Source organism: Anomaloglossus baeobatrachus, chromosome 2 (genome assembly GCF_048569485.1).
Source record: "Anomaloglossus baeobatrachus isolate aAnoBae1 chromosome 2, aAnoBae1.hap1, whole genome shotgun sequence".
NCBI classification, from domain to species: domain Eukaryota; kingdom Metazoa; phylum Chordata; class Amphibia; order Anura; family Aromobatidae; genus Anomaloglossus; species Anomaloglossus baeobatrachus.
The window spans coordinates 151,097,108-151,118,284 of NC_134354.1; the positions used below are offsets into that span (position 1 = coordinate 151,097,108).

Here is a 21,177-nt window from a genome sequence, read left to right on the forward strand (position 1 = left end):
CCACAACATGATGCTGCCACCTCGTATTTCACAGGTGGGATGGTGTTCTTAGGCTTCAAAGCTTCTCCCTTTTTCTTCCAAACATAACGATGGTCATTATGGCCATACAGTTAAATTTTAGTTTCATCAGACCACAGGACATGTCTCCAAAAATTAAGGTCTTTGTTCCTGTGTGCATTTGCAAACATTAATCTGACTTTGTATGTTTCTTTTGGAGTAATGGCTTCTTCTTGGCAGAGTGGCCTTTCATCCCATGTTGAAACAATACTCGTTTCAATGTGGATAATGACACAATCTTACCAGCTTCCACTGGCATCTTCACAAGTGTTTTGCTTTCGTTCTTGAGTTTATATGCACATGTTTGACTAAAGCACATTCATTTCTGGTACACAGAATGCTTCTCCTTCCTGAGCGGTATGATGGCTGGACTTTCCCATCATGTTTGTACTTGCATATAATTGTATGTACAGATGAATGAGGCACCTTCAGGTATCTGGAAATTGCACCCAAGGATGAACCAGACTTGCACAAGTTCACAATTCTCTTCGTGAGATCTTAGCTGATTTCTTTTGACTTTCCCATGATGCTACATAGAGAAGCAGTGTGTTCAGGTGTGCATACATTCTTATTTCATGTCAGATAGTGAGGAAAAACATGCATATGTGTCTTTTTAGATAGTGTATGTGAACTTCTGGTTTCAACTGTAGAAGAAATCACAGTCTCCTATGAATGCCAGCCACTGGCTGTTTTTTACTAGAGTACTGAGATGACAGACAAAAGCATCATCATCTGATCTCTAGCTGTCATGACAACACATCAATGTCTCACGATCTTGCGGGAGCACCGATGAGGGGTCAGAACAGCTTGCCACCCTGCAAGCATGCGTTAACAGCCATGGGCAGGGCACCGCTTCACCCACGGCTGTAAGACGTACATGTCGGCTGAGTAGAGCCACTCTGGTCCCATGGTGTCATCTTGTACCCTGCTTGTTACTTCTGACTGTCTGGAAGTCAGAGGTTACGTCACAAGCTCCCAATGCAATTCTATGAGAGCCAGAACGAGACTCTCATAGACCAGTATTGAGTTGTGACCTCCGACGTGCTCCATGAAACACTGGAGCTGCTGGCAGGTCACAAATAACCAGAGATGGACCGGAGTGGCAGCGATAGAAGATGAAGCCACTGGAAGATGAATATAATACAGGAGTCAGGGGACTTACGATTTAAGCACCACTCCAGTGGTGCAATAAAATAAACGCAGAAGAGGTGCTTTAAAAATATTTCATGTACTGTATAGATCCTATGCTTATTATTCCCCTAGATATAAATGTACAGTGCCTTGAAAAAGTAATTATACCCCATTAAATTTTCTACACTTTTTCAAATTACAACCATAAACGTAAATATATTTTATTGGGATTTTATGTGATATACCAACATTAAGTATAAAGTATTTGTGAAGTGTAAAGCAAATAATAGATGCTTTTCTTAATAATTTAAAAGTATAAAGCTGAAAATTGTGATGTACATTTGTATTCAACCCACTGTAGTTTGATACCCCCAGAAAAACTGAGCGATCAATTTCCTTCGGAAGTCACCTCATTTGCACATTGAGTAACTGAGTCCACCTGTGTTTAATTTATTCTCAGTGTAACTACAGCTGTTCTGTGAAAGCCTCAGAGGTTTGTTCGAAATCATTAGAGATCAAACAGCCTCATGAAAACCAAAAACCATATCAGACAGGTCAGGGATAAAGTTTTGGATAAGAATAAAGCCGGGTTAGGTTGTAAAGATAATAACCTAAGCTCTTAATATGACATTGTGCATTGTTCAATCGATCATCCAAAAATGGAAGGAAAACCTACCAAGACATGGCTGCCCACCTAAACTGTTTACCCAAGGAAGTTGATCACTAATTAGAGAAGCAGACAAGAAGTCCATGGTCACAGACATCCACAGCACAGGTTGGAGAATCTGTCTACAGAACAATTATTAGTTGTATACTCCACAAATCTGGCCTTTATGGAAGCCATTTTTTTAAAATCAAGCCAAAAGAAGTCCCGTTTGCTGCTTGCAAAAGCCATGTAGGAGACACAGCTAGCCTGTAAGAGAAGGTGTTGTGGTCAGATGAGACCAAAGTAGAACTTTTTGGGCTAAATGCGAAAAGACATGTTGTGGAAAACCTACACTGCACATCACCCTGAAAAAAGGTACAGGGAAACTCCTGAGAGTTGATGGGAAGATGGATGGAGCAAAACACATGGCAATCCTGGAGGAAAACGTATTAGAGACTGCCATAGAGACTGGGGCAAGGGTTCACTTTCTAGCAGGACAACGATACAAATTTAGCAGGCTAAATTCAAGCAGGACACAAATTTAAGTTTGTGAGTGTAAAGTAAAAAAACTAGCGAGGTATGATTACTTTTTCAAGCACTGTATCATCCATAGAAAAGCTGTAATATGAAGTGACAAAAAAGATATATAGACAGACAGATAGATAGATAGATAGATAGATAGAGGAAAATAAGTATTTGATACACAGCCAATTTTGAAAGTTTTCCCACCTACAAAGAATGGAGAGATATGTACTTTTTTTTATTGTAAGTAGACTACAATTGTGACAGACAGAATTCAAACAAAAAAAAAATCACATTGTATGATTTTTAAATAGTTAATTTGCATTTTATTTGATCACCTACAAAAGAGCAAGAATTCTGGCTCTCACAGACCTGTAATTTATTTTATGAAGCCCTACTCTGCACTCATTACCTGTATTAATTGATTAATTTCACCTGTTTGAACTTGTTATCTGTCCACACACTGAATCAATCACACTCCAACTTCTTCACCAAGACCAAAGAGCTGTCTAAGAACACTAAGGACAAAATTGTAGATCTGCACAAGGTTGGGATGGCTTACAGGACAATAGGCAAGCAGCTTGGTGAGAAGGCAACAACTGTTGGTGTATTTATTAGAAAATGGAAGAAACACGAGATGACTGTCAATCTTATTCGGTCTATGGCTCCATGCAAGATGTCACCTCGAGGGGCAAGTATGATCTGTGAAAGGTCAGGAATTGGCCCAGAACTACATTGGAGAACCTGGTTAATGACCTGAAGAGAGCTGGAACCACAGTCTCAAAGATTACCGTTAGTAACGCACTATGCCATCATGGATTAAAATCCTGCAGGGTACGCAAGCTCACACCAGCACATGTCCAGGCCCATTTGAAGTTCGACAATGACCATCTGGATAATCCAGAGGAGGCATGGGAAAAGGTCATGTGGTCAGATGAGACCAAACTAGAACTTTTTGGTATCAACTCCATTCACCATGTTTGACGAAGAAGAAGCATGAGTACAAACCCCAAGAACACCGTCCCAACCGTGAAGCATGGGTGTGCAAACAGCATATTTTGGGGATGCATTTTCTGCAAAGGAGACAGGACGACTGCACCATATTGAAGGGAGGATGGATGGGGTCATGTACCAGAAGATTTTGGCCAACAATTTCCTTCCCTCAGTAACACAGTAACAGCATTGAAGATGGGTTGTGGCTCGGTCTTCTAACATGATAAAGACAAAAAAACACACAGCCAGGGCAACTAAGGAGTGGCTCTATAAGAAGAATTTCAAGGTGCTGGAGTGGCATAGCCAGTCTCCAGACCTAAACCCAATAGAAAATTTTCGGAGGGAGATGAAACTCAATGTTGCCTAGCAACAGACCTGAAACCTGAAATATTTAGGTCTGTTTTTCTATTGTATCAAACACATATTTCATGCAATAAAATACAAATTGATTATTTAGAAAACAAACAATGTGGTTTTCTTTTCCTTTTTTTTATATTCTGTCTGTCACAGTTAAAGTCTACCTACGATAAAAATTACAGACCTCTCCATTCTTTGTAGGTAGGAAAACTTGCAAAATTGGCAGTGTATCAAATATTTATTTTCCCCACTGTAGATATATAGATCACATAATTTGTTTATATTAATGGGAACCTTACAGTAGATTAATGTATTATGCTGCAGCATACATACTGTAAAATAAAACAGCTGGGGACCATGTATCTTAGATGCCAAGTCTGAGGTAGATCCTACAGCTTCTCCAGAATTTGCTGCAACTGGTCTTTACCTATCTATGTACACAAAAAGGGAGAAACCTGCCAGTCTTGGAGAGTCAAAGGGAGAACCTGCCAGACTGGTTTCAGACTAGTCATCTGAAAAATGTATAGTCACCAGCTGGCTCCTCAAAGTATATTTTTTTCTGAAATCCAGCATTTCAGTATTGAATGTGTTATCGAGGCTTATCAAAAAAGCCTGTATTACTCTATGTAACTGCACACTTGTGAAGACTCATATCACGGTTAACACACACTGTGAGGATTCTGCAGTGCTGGCGACAAGACTGAAGTCATGTGACTGCAGATATGCGATATGCATTCTCCCGGCCATATCACCACTTGATGTGCACAGTCTCACTCAATATTAGTGAATTGAGAAAGGTGGCACATGTCTTGTTGAAATATGGCTGGGGTCATGTATATTGCATAATTGTGGCCACATAACCACAAGTCACATGACCAGAGAATATTCAGAGCATGCTCAGCGCGATGGGAGGATTCACAAGTCTGCAGTCACATATTATGACTGCAGACTTTTATGATAAGCCTGGACAACCCCTTTCAGCATACACTTCTGCAATAACACAGACAGTGTCATGCTGAATGGGGTTCTACTGCCAGGTTCCGTTTAACAATTAAGAAAGATTTTAAGGATATATTACCTTATGTTTCTCTAAAAATTCTGGAGTGAGCGTCCAAGGAGCATCAGTGATCACCTCATCCACATATCTACAATGGCGCAGAGCCTCGTAGCGTTCATTCTCATTCATGACCGTGAAACCTTTGTACTTGTGAGTTAACTCATCACTGCAAACTGACAAACACTATTAGAAAACTATTTCTGTAGTTACTTATACTTAATACAATAAATATTAATACATAATAAAATAAATATACAGTTCAATAAAAACATCCTCTACGATTGCGGCGTCTTCTGTCTTCTCTCTATTGGGGGGTGTCTGCTTTCTAATGTATTATGAAGTGTACTGTAGTATTCTGTAACCTTTTTATCTGCATGGACGCTTCATTATTGAACCGAGACTAGGCCTTATTTTCAGGGTAGGACTTATATTTAAGCCTTGCTCTTAAAAGGCTGAAAATTCCTGCTAGGGCTTATTTTCAGGGAAATATGGTATAATAATTATATATAATTATTAATTACTAATACAAATCACAATGTCTGCTTGTGCTGATATAAGGAAACACAGATGTCAACACAACTGGTTAAATATCCTGTAAACTACTATTTATTTTATATTACAGATTATATACTCCTTAACACATAATTGTTTTTTTACTGTTTGTTTCCTAAATGCAAAAGTAAGCAACTTTCTAATATGTCTTCTCTGAAAGATTTTAATCATTTTGCTGTTGCAGAGTATCTGTAAATCCTTTCTCTGCGGTATATTTTTTCATGTTACACCCAAAAACCTTAATGAGGTTTTCTACTACTAATATGTTTCCCTTACATTTGTCCTAACTATTCCTAACTAACACTTTCCTAATATACTTCTGCTACCTAACCTATTCTTGTAAGTTGATTCCTATGTTCATGTTGGTGTTTAAGCTTTGATCCTTCGGGTCTGGAGACCGGAATCACACAAACTGAGCAGGTCAATAGAAACATCAGGTCACCACACAAAAAATAAACCCTAACACAGCTCCAATGACCAATAAATAAAGATGTTAAAGATTTTGGAAAATGGCAACAAGTTAATTTTTGGAGGTTATGAAATTCTGAATTTTTTTCACCACTTAAATAAAAAAATAAATATGCTAGTTAGGTAGTGCCAACATTGAGCTGGTTAATCATATTTTCAGATACTTTTTACTGCAGAATGAATGGCAAAAAAACACCCCCCCAAAAAAAAAATTGTATTACTTCACTTGGATTTTTTTTTCCATTTTCCATTAAACCATAGGGTCAAATGGATGCTGTCATTTAAAAGTATAACTAATCCCACAGGAAAATAAGCCCTCATATGGCTTTGTCAGTGGGAAAATAAAAAAAAAAAGTTACAACTCCTGGAAGAAGGGAGGGACAACTGAGAGCGCAAAAAAAGAGGGGTTAAACATCAGTAAATGGAAAATAGAGATAAAATAAACAAACTGAAAAACTAATGAAAATAAAATCTATTTAATCTACATTGATTAGTAACACAATATTTTTGTCAGTCATTCATTTACCTCCAACTAGAAGGTAGCTGTTTGGGAACAGGTTCTTGGCTTGCATAAGTGCTCTTGCATGACCCGAGTGAAAAAGATCAAATATTCCATCTGCATACACCCTGACAGGTCGGTCAACTGGAAAAGACAAAGAAAAGATGTTGCCATGTCTCTCAGGAATTGTGTGACTTTCTCTTTAGAACGTCTGCATACTGGTTGCAAGTTTATGCACAAAGCACACTTAAGACTATTACTAAGTCCTCCTTCACACATCCGTGTCTTCGGTATGTATGACGTCTGTTTTCACACGTACTGGAGACACGGACACACATAAACCTATTAAAATCAAGGGGGTTTGCGCACACATCTGTGTGCATCCGTGTGCCCCACACATCTGTGTGCATCCGTGTACTCCACACGGTGACATGTCTGTTTTCTGCCGGTAGCATGGGTGTCACATGGACCACACAATGAAGTCATCCATGTGAAATCAGAGTGACATGTACCGCAGGAAACACATGTCACTTCAGAAAAAATAATTTTTATACTTACCTGCCTTCAGCGCTGGTGTTGCCTTCGGGTCCCGCTCATTATGCTCATGAATATTCACTGCAGTTACCGCAGACCCAGAAGTAACAGCAGCGTGGGAGACAGCAGCCCCGGAAACAGGTAAGTCCACCAGCTCATGCTGTCCATGTGCTATCTGAATATCACACGGATAGCACATGGACAACACACTGATGCCATACACAGTGACACACAGACAGCTCACGTAACTTCACACTGGACCTTGCAATACGTTCATGTTTTGAACGGACATGTGAAGGATGCTCGAGAGAGCTATTCTCTACATCTTGTCTTTTCTATTCAAGCCAATAAAATTCACTTTTAAACATTGTGCCAGCTAAGTCACCTGGAACATATGTAAGCAGTAGGACTAGGAAGATTTTGATAGTAGGTAAATAATACCAGATGACTGATCAGTTAAGAAATCCATATATTAAAGTGACATCAAACCCACCCTTATTCAACCCCAGCCAGTATTTAGTAGCGAGCAGACAATGGAGAGTAAAGGCTGCTTTACACGCAGCGACATCACTAGCAATGTCGCTAGCGATAGCACCCGCCCTCGTTGTTTGTGCATCACGGGCAAATCGCTGCCCGTGGCGAACAATATCATCGGTACGCGTCACTCCAACTTACCTTCCTAACGACGTCGCTGTGGCCGGCGAACAACCTCTTTTTTAAGGGGGCGGTTCGTGCGGCGTCACAGCGACGTCACACAGCAGGCCTCCAATCGAAGCGGAGGGGCGGAGAGCAGCCGCATGAACGTCACTCCCACCTCATTGCCGGAGGATGCAGGAACGCTGTTCTTCGTCGTTCCCGGGGTGTAACACGTAGCGATGTGTGCTGCCTCAGGAACGACGAACAACCTGCGTCCCAAACGAGCAACGATTTTTTGAAAATGAATGACGTAACGATTTGGTGAGTATTTGGGATCGTTAGCGGTTGCTCGTAAGTGTCACATGCAACAACGTCGCTAATGAGGCCGGATGTGCGTCACGAATTCCGTGACCCCAGCAATATCTCGTTAGCGATGTTGTTGCGTGTAAAGCGGCCTTTAGAGTTCAAAACTGTGCTGCTGTTGAAGGAAGATGAATGCAGGATCCTGGAAAGTGGACACTCTTTCATCAGTACAACTACATTCAAATTATTATCTTATTGAATCTAATAAACATGTGGGTAAAAAAAAGATGTCACTCAAAAGTGTGGGCAGTGCTTGTACACCGCAGTTCAAAATTACACTGGAATTCATGCTATGAGTTCATGCATTTTTGGGAGCATATTGTACTTAGCTCTGCCATTTCTAATCTTTAGTCCACTTTTGTATACTTTGTTTAGGCGACAATGATTGTGGATCAACATTACAAGCCTCACAGATATTCAGATTATGGAAAAGTGCAGGAGTAAGGTACTGTCTGTGGTGTAGAAGATGACATAAGAGCTGCTTAATTGACTGGCAATGATTCAATTCAATACCATCTTCAGGAAATCATCCGCGGTAAAAATGAGTTGTATTTTGTGGCTCCGACATGCTTCCCGAGGTTTACACAACCCACCCATTACCTGGCACTGTCATAGTCTTGTTACATAATCTCCTGCCACTCAGACAGATAATGCTTCTCGCTATTATTATTAATAAACATTTTCTCGAGGAAGTATGGCGGCAGCGAGGGGATTTTGAGGGGGCACACCCCATTTTCTTTCTATAGCCAGTCCTCAGAATAAAAGATGAACAGTTTGTGTATACTGCTTTGATTTGATATAATGCAGTGGTCCATTGAGGTATAATCATTGAAAAGAAAATTGTAGGATCAACTGTGCTGCTGTAAAGAAAAGAAATTTTCATGGCACAATACAATTTGTATTATCACAAGGCTAGGCTATTCTTCTTTTATGTGCCTGTAATTTGTTTGTCACCTAACAAAGAAATTCCATTCCAAATGAGAACTCTTGTAACATTTAAGCCTTCTATTCTCGGCTCTTCCTGCCATCTGTGTTCTCAGCCCGAACACATCAGTGAGTAACGCCTGATTTCTGTACTTCCAACTAATCTTCTTCAAAGCATTAAAGTATTCCTTCCATCACCATATGCTATACAGGCGATGCAAACCCAGATACATCTAATAGAAAGGGATTTACTCAAGCTAAATTACTTACACAGCTCATCATATCAGAATACCACAAACACCGTGAAAAACAGCCGTGCAATAAAGTACATTTTTTTATATTTATGTTTTTGGGGGTTGCTCTAAAGGCTCAAACTAACGGCCAAATGTGCTACTGTGATGCCTGATCTGAGGCCATTGTGGGTCAACTCATCCGACAGCAACAAGCTTCTTCTACTACCGGATTAACCTGCCTTCTACAGGTTTAGGACATTTAATTATAGGATGAAAGAGAAAATGAACAAACCCTATAAAAATAATATGTTTTCTAAACTATTCAGACCATAAACAAAGCTCACTGTAATTTAAGACTATATTATGAGACTTGAAGACAATGCAAATGTCATAAACAGCCAGGAGTGCATCCATACACGTGTTGTTTACCGTATGGCTTTTGTTAAAACTACCCTTACAGTAATGGAGGAGTTAACAGATCCTGTTCATTACTATTCTACACTGTATTATTTTACATTATTACTATAATATTTAGATTTTTTTTGTCATGATCATTTTTTTCCTATAATTGACGTGGTGGGTGACAGATTGGCTGACAATTTGCCATTAGTTTTTATTTCTAATTAGTGAAGATTTGTTGGAAAGCAAAAAAAAACTAGATATATTTAACATACATGAAAAATAGATGACAAATGAATGGTCAAAACAGACAGGGTACACAAAAGGATAAAAAAACGAATAAGACATGAATGAAAAATGCTCCATTTCATGCACATGTAACATATATGCACTGGTGAATAAAATTTAAGCCATAGATAAATGGAGAGTTCAGAAACCTGCGATCATCGTACATAAACATTTGGGTGTATTGCAGAATAAAAAAAAAATGGGGTCAGCTTGAAAAAAAAACCTGATTTATTGGAGATCTAATCACTATTTACAAAGTGGCATTACAAAGATTTGTTTAATGATTTAATTATGCTTGCAGCCATCATAAAGGAGGCCTCCTCTATGTCACGGATGTCAAACTTAAATACACAGAGGGACAAAATTAAAATCATAGTCCTCCATATATATATATTATGGGCCCCATATAGTCTTCCATATACTATTATGGGCCCCATATAGTCTTCCATATACTATTATGGGCCCCATATAGTCTTCCATATACTATTATGGACCCGACACAGTCCTCCATACAGAATAATGGGCCCCACATAGTCTTCCATATAGTATTTTGGGCCCTACATAGTAATCCATACACATAATGGGACCCACATAGTAGTATGTGCCCTACCTAGTCCTCCATACTGTATTATGCTGTCAGTGTGCTATACAGCATTCTGGAATGCTGTATATAGGAGCTCACTGGTGGTGGGCGCAGCTCATAAGGGATAAACCTGGTATCACCATCGTTTTGCTGTTTTTTTAGAGATCAGGGACAGCTTTAAGACTAGAGCCTCTCATCTCCATCTGCAACTCTACATTTAAATGTTGTTTCGTTTCTCTTGGTGCTCTAACAGTTAATGAGTTAATGTCAGTTTTGCTGCTAGCAGCTTCGTAGCAGTGCAGGTCAGTTGCAGCTACTCTGTAGCCATGCCCCTTTGTGTTTAATTAGCAAGGTTCCCAGCAATGTTTGCTGATTATACAAAACCATTTGTATTCTGGCTACCTTGGTGGAAAGAGCTGCTGTGGATTTGTCCTGAAGTCGTATCTTCTCCATTTTGGTTGTTTTTCCTCTGTTTGTCTCACCTACCCTTGTGTTATATTAGGGCAGGGTCTAGTGAACCTTACATTCCCACTCACTAGCCAGGACTATAGTAGGGACTTTTCAGGGCTTCAGGTTCCTGCCCAACGGCAGGTGAGGAACCTGTATAGAGTCTGGCTAGGAGTGCAGGGTACTGTGGCAGGTACGGACAAGAGGTGTCCCATCTACCCTCAAACTACCACTAGGTTATTGTATTCCTGGTGTCCCCATTGTTTGTGGTGTTGTTGTGGAGAGTTTTTGTTGTGTGTCAGACATCTGTTGGTGTGCACGTGTGTGCCATGTTTAAAAGCGTGACACTTGATGACATGTTCCCTTTAATGGCCACAGATCAAAAAAAATATAAAGAGTGATAATCTGCTTTTGAAGAATTCAGATTTTCTACTACTTTTTACTTTTACACCACATTGGGTCTGAAATATGAGGAGTCTGAGGACCCATTGAATATCTGTTCTAGTAAGACCTTGTTTTAAAAGCATAATACATTGTAACTCACCCGGTGTTCCTAAATGAGCCTGAGCAATGGTTAATTTCTCATGTGGAGCTTTGCATTGGCAGCTTGTATCAACAGCAAATGGAGCAGGTGTGGCAAGAGTCTATGGAATAACACAGAAAAGAAGCCATTATTGCTTGTGCAGATTGCTATAAATATGCTAACGACGTCACTATTCACAGGCACGTTTTCTACTCTCCTGCTCCTGCTGGGTTTCGTAAGATCAGAATATGCTTCTGAAAGCCTTTGAATTACAATAACCTGATTGCATTATTTCTTTTGATTGAAAAACATATATATTGTTAGATCTGAAATTGGAAGCTTGGATTTCTTTCTCATTGATGAAGTGCAGAACAAAATCTCCAACAGGGAATCTGTCAGTAGGAATCGGATCAACTCTCATAAGCTGTCTATATGGACATGCAGGTGATAGAAGGTTGAATAAACTGATACCTTTATGTTTGTGTACCGATGTCTTATTCCAAAGAAATCCAAATTATTCTTGATATGTAAATTAGATGTTAAGATCTCTGGGCCAGACACAGATCTTCCTGAGAATCAGCTCCAGAGCTCATTTTAAATGTATTAACAATGTGAGATATGTAATGACTGATATTTTACTCTTAATGACTGACATACAGTATCTCATACTGGTAACACCCTCTTTCATTTAACACTAGAAGTCCCAGAGAGGGGTCATTTAACATTTCTACCATTGAAACCCTATGGAGCTCGAAATTCCTGGGACTTCTAGTGTTAAAATAAGCTCTGGAGGTAGATTCTCATGGAAATTTGTTTTGCCTATAGATCCTAATCTGATCTCACTACTGAGCTGTATGTGATTTTAACTATCACAATACAGCAAAGCTGAACTTTGTCTCATTACAAACACATCTGCAATTGAAGTTCCCCTCTCACAGTGAAGAGGAAGAAAATTTGAACGCACAAAAACAGAAAGTCGTCCGGTCAAGGAGAAGGAGTTAAAGGAGTTGTCCAATTTCACATTGGCATCTGGTCTACAACATGTGACTGGTGCAGCTAATCATTGGGCAACTCATTGGTCAGAGCTTTTACTTCAGAATTTGTAAGCCAAAACTAGGAGTGGGTACAAAATTCAGAAGTGGTGCTCGTGTTTCTATTAGGGTACGCTCACACGAGCATGAAAATCGAACGAGTGCAATGCGAGAAAATATCGCATTGCACTCGGACCTATGTTAGTCAATGAGGGAGAGCAGGTAGTCAGCTTTTCTCGCATCCAGATTCTGGATGCGGGAAAAGCAGCAGCATGCTGCGATTTTCTGCTACAGCCGTATCCCTTGCACCCATTCAAGTGAATGGGTGCGAGAGATACATCGGACTGCACTCGGATGTTATCCCAGTGCAGTGCGATATACGCACAGGCTGACAATGGAGGAGATGGGGGGATTAACCCCTCCCTCTCCTCCGCAGCACTCGCCCTCAGCTTCCCAGCTGTGACCTGATTGCAGGATCAGGTCACAGTTGCATGATACTCGGCTTACTCTTGCAGCAGAGCCTGAGCCGAGAGTCATTAGCATATCACATCCGATGCCATACGCTTGTCTGAGTCCAGCCATACTGCTCCTCTGATTGTTCCACTCTTGGATTTGGCTTACAAATACGGAGGTAAAAACACTCACCAAATACTCAACATGTGCATGTGGCCAAATACTGAGGTAAAAAACACACCAAATACTCAACGTGTGCATGCGGTCAAATGCTGAGGTAAAAAACACCAAATATTTAATGTGTGAATGTGGTATTAGGCTGGATTCACACAATGCTATGGCATCCAATGCGAGTCCATCGGATGGGATATGCTAATGTCCCTCATCTCCTGCTGTGCGCGAGTGTCACGACACGGTCCTGCAGCTGCGGAGGAGAGGGATGGATTAATCTCTCCATCTCCTTCATTGTCAGCTGATGCAATTATCGCACTGCACTCGGATATCATCTGAGTGCAGTCCGATGTTTCACTCTCACCCATAGACTTGTATGGGTGCGAGTGACACTGCTCTCGCTGACAATCGCAGCATGCTGCAACTTTTCTCTCATCCAGAATTTGAATGAGAAAAAAGCTGACCATCTGCTCTCCCTCATTGAAAAACATTGGTCAGAGTGGAATGAGAGATTTTTTCGCATTTCACTCGTTCGATTCATACGCTCGTGTAAGCATACCCTTACTGTGAAACCAGGCCATCCTTTTTAAGGTCTTCTAGCAATTGTCCTAAGAAAATATTCCTGGCGAGCTAGATGATATTGATTTAGTACAGAATACACTTCTTGCTACTTAGAATAATGATTTTGCTTTTACATGTTATCATTCTTCATGATTGATTACTTTAATGCCATAAAAAATTTAAGTGCATAAAAAAATGCATTATAACAATTAATCTCAAAGCTCCTAGTGCAGAAGTGTAGTCAACTGTATGCAGAAACATATACCACTTAGCAAACTTTTTAGTGGGAATCAATCGCAAATAAATGAAACTCTATAGGTTCAATTTTATTCATCAGCTAAAAAGGATCTGATAAATGGAATACCTGAATGTGGGGAGAATGCAGCCGATGTACCTTCAATAAAATACTGAATATTCTCAATATATGATTTAGAGACTATATACAAGTTGTTTGGCGCATCCTGCTATCTCATCCACACTCCAGGTTATCGCAGTTGATGGTATTAACGTTCTTGGATTCCTTAAGTCTGCTTTACACATTGCAATTTCGCATACGATATCATAGGTGATTTGCAACGCCCCCATCGTATGTGTGGCACGTTCAATTTGTTGAACGTGCCGCACAAACGATTAACCCCCGTCACACATACTTACCCGTCCATACGACCTCGATGTGGGCGGCGAACGTCCACTTCCTGGAGTGGGAGGGACGTTTGGCGTCACATTGACGTCACCCGGCAGCTGGCCAATAGAAGCGGAGGGGCGGAGATGAACAGGGCGTAAACATCCCGCCCACCTCTTTCCTTCCACATTGCCGGCTGGAGCCGCGGGACGCAGGTAAGATCTGTTCAATGTTCCCGGGGTGTCACACACTACGATGTGTGCTGCCTCGGGAACATTGAACAACCCGACGTGCAATTCGTCAGGATTCAACGACGTGTATGCGATGAACGTTTTAACGTTCAATCGCAATCGCACGTACCTGTCACACACTACAATGTACCTTACGATGCCGGATGTGCGTCACTTACGACGTGACCCCGCCGACACATTGTAAGATATATTGTAGCGTGTAAAGCAGGCTTAAGGGAAAATTTGAAAAATATCTAAATTGAAACGCTTGATATGTCATGGGCTAGATTCCTACGATGAGCTTTTGGTCATTTTTAGATGTTGCAGAATTTCTGCACTTATTATGTAAATTTAGATTATTTGCATTTTTTTTTTCATGCGTTTTTATTTCTTTTTGAATCTACGTTTTTGTCTCATTTTGGTATGTGATTCTTTAACAAAGCTGCATTGTTTTTAATATTACCTTATATTTGGCCTCGACAAAACTTTATTGATATATTACTTAATATGTAATATAATATGTAATATGTAATGATTTATTACATTGCAATACATTACACCAGCAATCAGAGTAATAAAATATGTATGTGTGTGTGTATATATACTGTGTAGAGAGAGAGAGAGAAAGAGAGAGAGAGAGATAGGGGCTACACAGAATAATAAGAAAAAAAAGTTGAAAAATTTAAAAAAATATTTTTTAAAAACCAGAAAAAAATATATTTCAGTTCATACAAGTCTTCAGCCTTGGATCCACGGTTCCAGCCTGAGGATGCAGGCTGTGATAGTTGACCCTTGAAGCCCAGAAGTCACGAAGATTCTAATCCCTGGCAAACTAGCAGAAGGATGAGACTCTGTCACTTGTACCATCTTGTGTTCTTGCTTGGAATGTACAATATGTTTTTGCCTATTGGCGAAGCAATAAAGTCTTACCAATGTGTGGTTCCCTTACATTGTGTTATCTGAGTAGTGTTCTGCTCACGGGGAAGTAGTGCAGGTGGTCAGTGGGATGAGCCCTGGTCCGTGCAGTCTTTCTGAAGACAGCCAGGCCAGCAAACTAGAGCTACCACTGACCCTTGTGTCTCCACACGGAACACTGTACCTGAGAAAGATTTTTCTGTTTTACATATCTAGGTTTTGTTTCAGTTTTTTTTCTAAATATTCTATAACTTATTTGATGAAAATTTCCACCTGCAGACAAAGAAATAACGGGGGGAACATCATAGATCTAAGAAGAATGGATATAGGAAACCCAACTGAAGAAATAGAGGATTGTTAATTTAATTATTCTTCAGGGTCTAGGATAGCTTTCTACTCACAACATTAGTATGATCATTGTTTGCATATACCCATAAGACAACTCCATACATGAACTATATATTTAGAGACAAGCATAGGACGAGGCTTGAACCCTGCCCTGTAAATCAGGAAAACCTTTTATGAACTTACTAGGCTTTCCGGATCTCACAGGATGGGGTCTGATTTTTTTCTTGGCCTCTGATTTTTTCCATCATGTACAAAGCTGTACAATCTGACATATAGATAAGCTTTCTGACTAAAGGCCCCATCACACAGAACGAGATCGCTAACGAGATCGTTGCTGAGTCACAGTTTCTGTGATGTAGCAACGATCTCGCCAGCGATTTCGTTATGTGTGACACCTACCAGCGATCAGGCCCCTGCTGTGAGATCACTATTCATTGCCGAATGGTCCAGACCATTTTCTTCAAAGGCGATGTCCCACTGGGAAGGACACATCGCTGTGTTTGACACCTACCAACGAACTCCTAACAGGGTCCCAACGCACACCGAGATTGTTATACAGGTCGCTGATCGTTACTGCGTCGTTGGTAAGGTCTGACTATATGACATCTCACAAGCGACCTCCCAGCGACTTACCAGTGATCCTTATCAGGTCGTATCATTGTCGGTATCGCTGGTAAGTCGTTGTGTGTGACTGGGCCTTAAGTTCACAGAAACAAAAGCATTCTTGAGCCAATCAAGTCCACAAATTCCAGACTGATCCCATGTGCAGGGCCGTGTACCTATCTTCACATGTCAGTTGGCTAAACTGAAATTAATACCCTCTCGTCCACAAGATTATCAAGCCTAGTGCACTTCGCCCCATGGTCTTCATCGAAAAATGATTATATGAACTGACCTTTTAATTTACATTGGTCCATGTGCTTTGTATTTACAGTCCATTATGCATAAAGACTGAAATCAATGTTGTCTAAAATCGCCGTTATGCTTAGTTGTATTTCATGAGGTGTCAAATGTTTTTTGATGGTTAGTATAGCTTAGAACTCTGCAATATTGTATCCAGCAAAAAAGAGTGATACCTGATGGAAACCTGATTGATGCATTAGAAGTCAATAAAGAAAAACATGTTCATCATGACTACTAAACAAAAAGAAATCATGTTGCCAGTGTAAAAAGATCTTTAAACCACTTTTTATGTTCATTGATTGATTCTGTGTACTAACTCTTAAAAAGGACCTGTCACTTGCTTAAAAAATTTATTTTAATACCTTGCAAAAAATTCATGAGCTCCCCTAATTCTGCCACTCTTTTCTGTTTTGTGCTGTGTAACCTCATTGCAGAGATATTCACATTTGCTTCTTCTGGAGTACAATATGTGAAATTTCTGATTGCAGTCCAACTAGGCTTTTCTTCAAATTCTTCTCTGGGGGTGTGTGCTTTCACCACTCCCTCCCACACACTCCCAATCACAGCTCAGCAATGTCTGAGAGTGACTGCTAGATCAATTGCTGAGCTGTGATTGGCAGCATCTGGAAGGAAGGGGTGAAAGTGCACACTCCCTTAGAAGACTATGAAGAAATGCCCAGTTGGATTGCAAAGCAGATACTTAATATTTTGTTGTGCACGAGAAACAAATGTGAATATCGCTGGAATTGAGTGCTGTAACACAAAATGGAAGAGAATTGCAGAATCAGGGGAGCTCATGGATTTCTACAATGCAGGATGTTAAATTTCTAAGGTATATCCTGTTGACCTCTAGCAGAGGATACAAGTGCTGATATAAAGCAGTAGACTTTTTCCATTTATCCTCATGCTGAATTTATATATTTTCATTAACTGCCAAACTTAAGCAATCAAGCAATTGCACAGATTACATATATTGGATTATTTGTCTAAGGGGTACTTTGCACGCTGCGACATCGCTAGCCGATGCTTGCGATGCCGAGCGCGATAGTACCCGCCCCCGTCGCACATGCGATATCTTGTCATAGCTGCGGTAGCGAACATTATCGCTACAGCAGCGTCACACGCACATATCTGCTGTGCGATGTCGCTCTGGCCCGCGACCCGCCTCCTTCCTAAGGGGGCGGGTCGTGTGGCGTCACAGCGATGTCACACGGCAGGCGGCCAATAGAAGCAGAGGGGCGGAGATGAGCGGGACGTTAACATCCCGCCCACCTCCTTCCTCCCACATTGGCGGTGGAGACAGGTAAGGAGATGTTCCTCGCTCCTGCGGCTTCACACACAGCGATGTGTGGTCCCACAGGAACGAGGAACAACATCGTATCTCCTATTGGTGCGACATTATGAAAATGACCGACGCTACACAGATCACCGATTTACTACGCTTTTGCGATCGTTTATCGCCGCATGTAGGCTTTACATGTTGCAACGTCATTACCGGCGCCGGATGTGCGTCACTTTCGATTTGACCCCGACGATATCGCAGTAGCAATGTCGCAATGTGCAAAGTACCACTTAGGCTGGGTCCAAGCGAGCATATGGCATCCGATGTGAGTGCATCGGATGTGACTCTCGGCTCCCGCTGTGCTGCGAGTGTAAGCCGAGTGTCATGCCACTGTGATCCTGCGATTGGATGATAGCTACAGAGGAGAAGGCGGGTGCTGTGAAGGAGAGGCAGGGATTAAACTCCCTATCTCCTCCATTGCCAGCTGATGCAATAATCGCACTGCACTCCGGTGTCCCATAGACTTGTATTGGTGCAAATGAAAACGAATTTGATTCCACCCGCAGCATGCTGTGACTGTTTTCTCAGTCCGATTAGGGCTGAGAAAATAATCACAGAGGGAACGACCCCATAGAGCAGGGGTGGGGAACCTCCGGCCTGCGGGCCATATGCGGCCCTCAGAGACTTTTTATGTGGCCCCTGGGCACATTCCTGGAAACCGCAGTACTGCGTCGGTAGCTGTGATTGTCGGCTGCCGGCCCTTTAAATCACAATGTGCGGCCTATGCCAGCATGCTGAGGACCTACTTTGTGGGAGGGGGGCGCATGATATGTGCTGCATTCCCATCCCACAGAAGAAGAGGAATGGCACGTCTACTGGCCTCCCAGCTATACGTGCTGTGTGACTCCTGCCTCCCTGCTGTGTGCATCCTGCCTCCCTGCTGTGAGCATCCTGCCTCCCTGCTGTGAGCATCCTGCCTCCCTGCTGTGAGCGTTCTGCCTCCTTGCTGTGAGTGTTCTGCCTCCCTGCTGTGTATGCCTCCTGCTGTGCATGCCTCCTGCCTCTCTGATGTGCATGCGTCCTGCCTCCCTGCTGTGCATGCCTCCTGCCTCCCTGCTGTGAGCCTCCTGCCTCCCTGCTGTGCATGCCTCCTGCCACCCTGCTGTGCATGCCTTCTGCCTCCCTGCTGTGCATGCCTCCTGCCTCCCTGCTGTGAGCCTCCTGCCTCCCTGCTGTGCATGCCTCCTGCCACCCTGCTGTGCATGCCTTCTGCCTCCCTGCTGTGCATGCCTCCTGCCTCCCTGCTGTGCATGCCTCCTCGCTGTGCATGCCTCCTGCCTCCCTGCTGTGCATGCCTCCTGCCACCCTGCTGTGCATGCCTTTTGCATCCCTGCTGTGCATGCCTCCTGCCTCCCTGCTGTGCATGCCTCCTCGCTGTGCATGCCTCCTGCCTCCCTGCTGTGCATGACTCCTGACTCCCTGCTATGAGCCTCCTGCCTCTCTGCTGTAAGCCTCCTGCCTCACTGCTGTGAGCCTCCTTGCTGTGAGCCTCCTGCCTCCCTGCTGTGAGCCTCCTGCCTCCCTGCTGTGAGCCTCTTGCCTCCCTGCTGTGAGCATCCTGCTGTACCTGCCCCCCGCTGCTACGAGCCTCCTGCCTCCCTGCTATGAGCTTCCTGCCTCCCGCTGCTGTTAGCCTCCTGCCTCCCGCTTCTGAGTGCCTCCTGCCTCCTGCTGCTGTGAGCCTCCTGCCTTTCATTGCTCTGTATGCCTCCCAGTGCTGTGTATGCCTCCCTCTCAGTGCTGTGTGCCTCCCACCCATTGCTGTGTGCCACTGCCCCAGTGCTGTGTGCCAACCACCAATACTGTGTGCCACCCCCAGTGCTGTGTGTCACCCCCCCTGCTGTGTGCCACCCCCCAGTGCTGTGTGTCACACGCCCAATGCTGTGTGCCACCCCCCATGCTGTGTGCCACCCCCCCCCCGTGCTGTCTGTGCTCCCTCAGTCCTGTTTATGTCCCCCAGTGCTGTTCGTGCCCTTCTAGTGTTGACCATGCCACTGCCAGTGCTGTCCATGCCACCGCCAGCGCTGTCCCTGCCCAGCAGTACTGTTCGTGCCCCTCCAGTGATGTCCGAACCCCAGTCCCTCCTTTGATGTATATGCCCCCAGCCCCTTCTGTGATGTATATATGTGCGCAGCCCCTCCTTTGATGTGTATATATATATATATATATATATATATATATATACACACACGTCCCCAGCCCCTCCTGTGATGTACATATATGCAGTATATACAGTACAGACCAAAAGTTTGGAGACACCTTCTCATTCAAAGAGTTTTCTTTATTTTCATGACTTGTAGATTCACATTGAAGGCATCAAAACTATGAATTAACACATGTGGAATGAAATACCTAACAAAACAGTGTGAAACAGCTGAAAATATGTCTTATATTCTAGGTTCTTCAAAGTAGCCACCTTTTGCTTTGATTACTGCTTTGCACACTCTTGGCATTCTCTTGATGAGCTTCAAGAGGTAGTCACTGGAAATGGTTTTCACTTCACAGGTGTGCCCTGTCAGGTTTAATAAGTGGGATTTCTTGCCTTATAAATGGGGTTGGGACCATCAGTTGTGTTGTGCAGAAGTCTGGTGGATACACAGCTGATAGTCCTACTGAATAGACTGTTAGAATTTGTATTATGGCAAGAAAAAAGCAGCTAAGTAAAGAAAACGAGTGGCCATCATTACTTTAAGAAATTAAGGTCAGTCAGTCCGAAAAATTGGGAAAACTTTGAAAATGTCCCCAAGTGCAGTGGCAAAAACCATCAAACGCTCAAAGAAACTGGCTCACATGAGGACCACCCCAGGAAAGGAAGACCAAGAGTCACCTTTGCTGCAGAGGATACGTGTATCCGAGCCACCAGCCTCAGAAATTGCATGTTAACAGCAGCTCAGATTAGAGACTAGGTCAATGCCCCACAGAGTTCTAGCAGCAGTCACATCTCTAGAACAACTGTTAAGAAGAGACTTTAAGCATGCAGGCCTTCATGGTAAAATAGCTGCTAGGAAACCACTGCTAAGGACAGGTAACAAGTAGAAGAGACTTGTTTGGGCTAAAGAACACAAGGAATGGACATTAGACCAGTGGAAATCTGTGCTTTGGTCTGATGAGTCCAAATTTGAGATCTTTGGATCCAACCACCATGTCTTTGTGCGACGCAGAAAAGGTGAACGGATGGACTCTACATGCCTGGTTCTCACCGTGAAGCATGGATGAGGAGGTGTGATGGTGTGGGGGTGCTTTGCTGGTGACACTGTTGGGGATTTATTCAAAACTGAAGGCATACTGAACCAGCATGGCTACCACAGTATCTTGCAGCGGCATGCTATTCCATCCGGTTTGCGTTTAGTTGGACCATCATTTATTTTTCAACAGGACAATGACCCCAA

General features: G+C 42.5%; 1 protein-coding gene across 2 annotated transcripts in view; it reads right to left on the minus strand.

Moving 5' to 3' along the window:
- PCYT1B (phosphate cytidylyltransferase 1B, choline) overlaps window positions 1–21,177 on the minus strand; it is a 96,063-nt gene that overhangs the window by 14,159 nt on the left and 60,727 nt on the right. For both annotated transcript variants that reach the window (XM_075335452.1, XM_075335451.1), the window contains exons 2-4: window positions 11,234–11,333; window positions 6,310–6,426; window positions 4,785–4,936 (exon numbers count right to left, since the gene is read on the minus strand). In XM_075335452.1, the coding sequence (XP_075191567.1) occupies window positions 4,785–4,936; window positions 6,310–6,426; window positions 11,234–11,333 (369 nt within the window). The remainder of the gene's footprint in view (window positions 1–4,784; window positions 4,937–6,309; window positions 6,427–11,233; window positions 11,334–21,177) is intronic.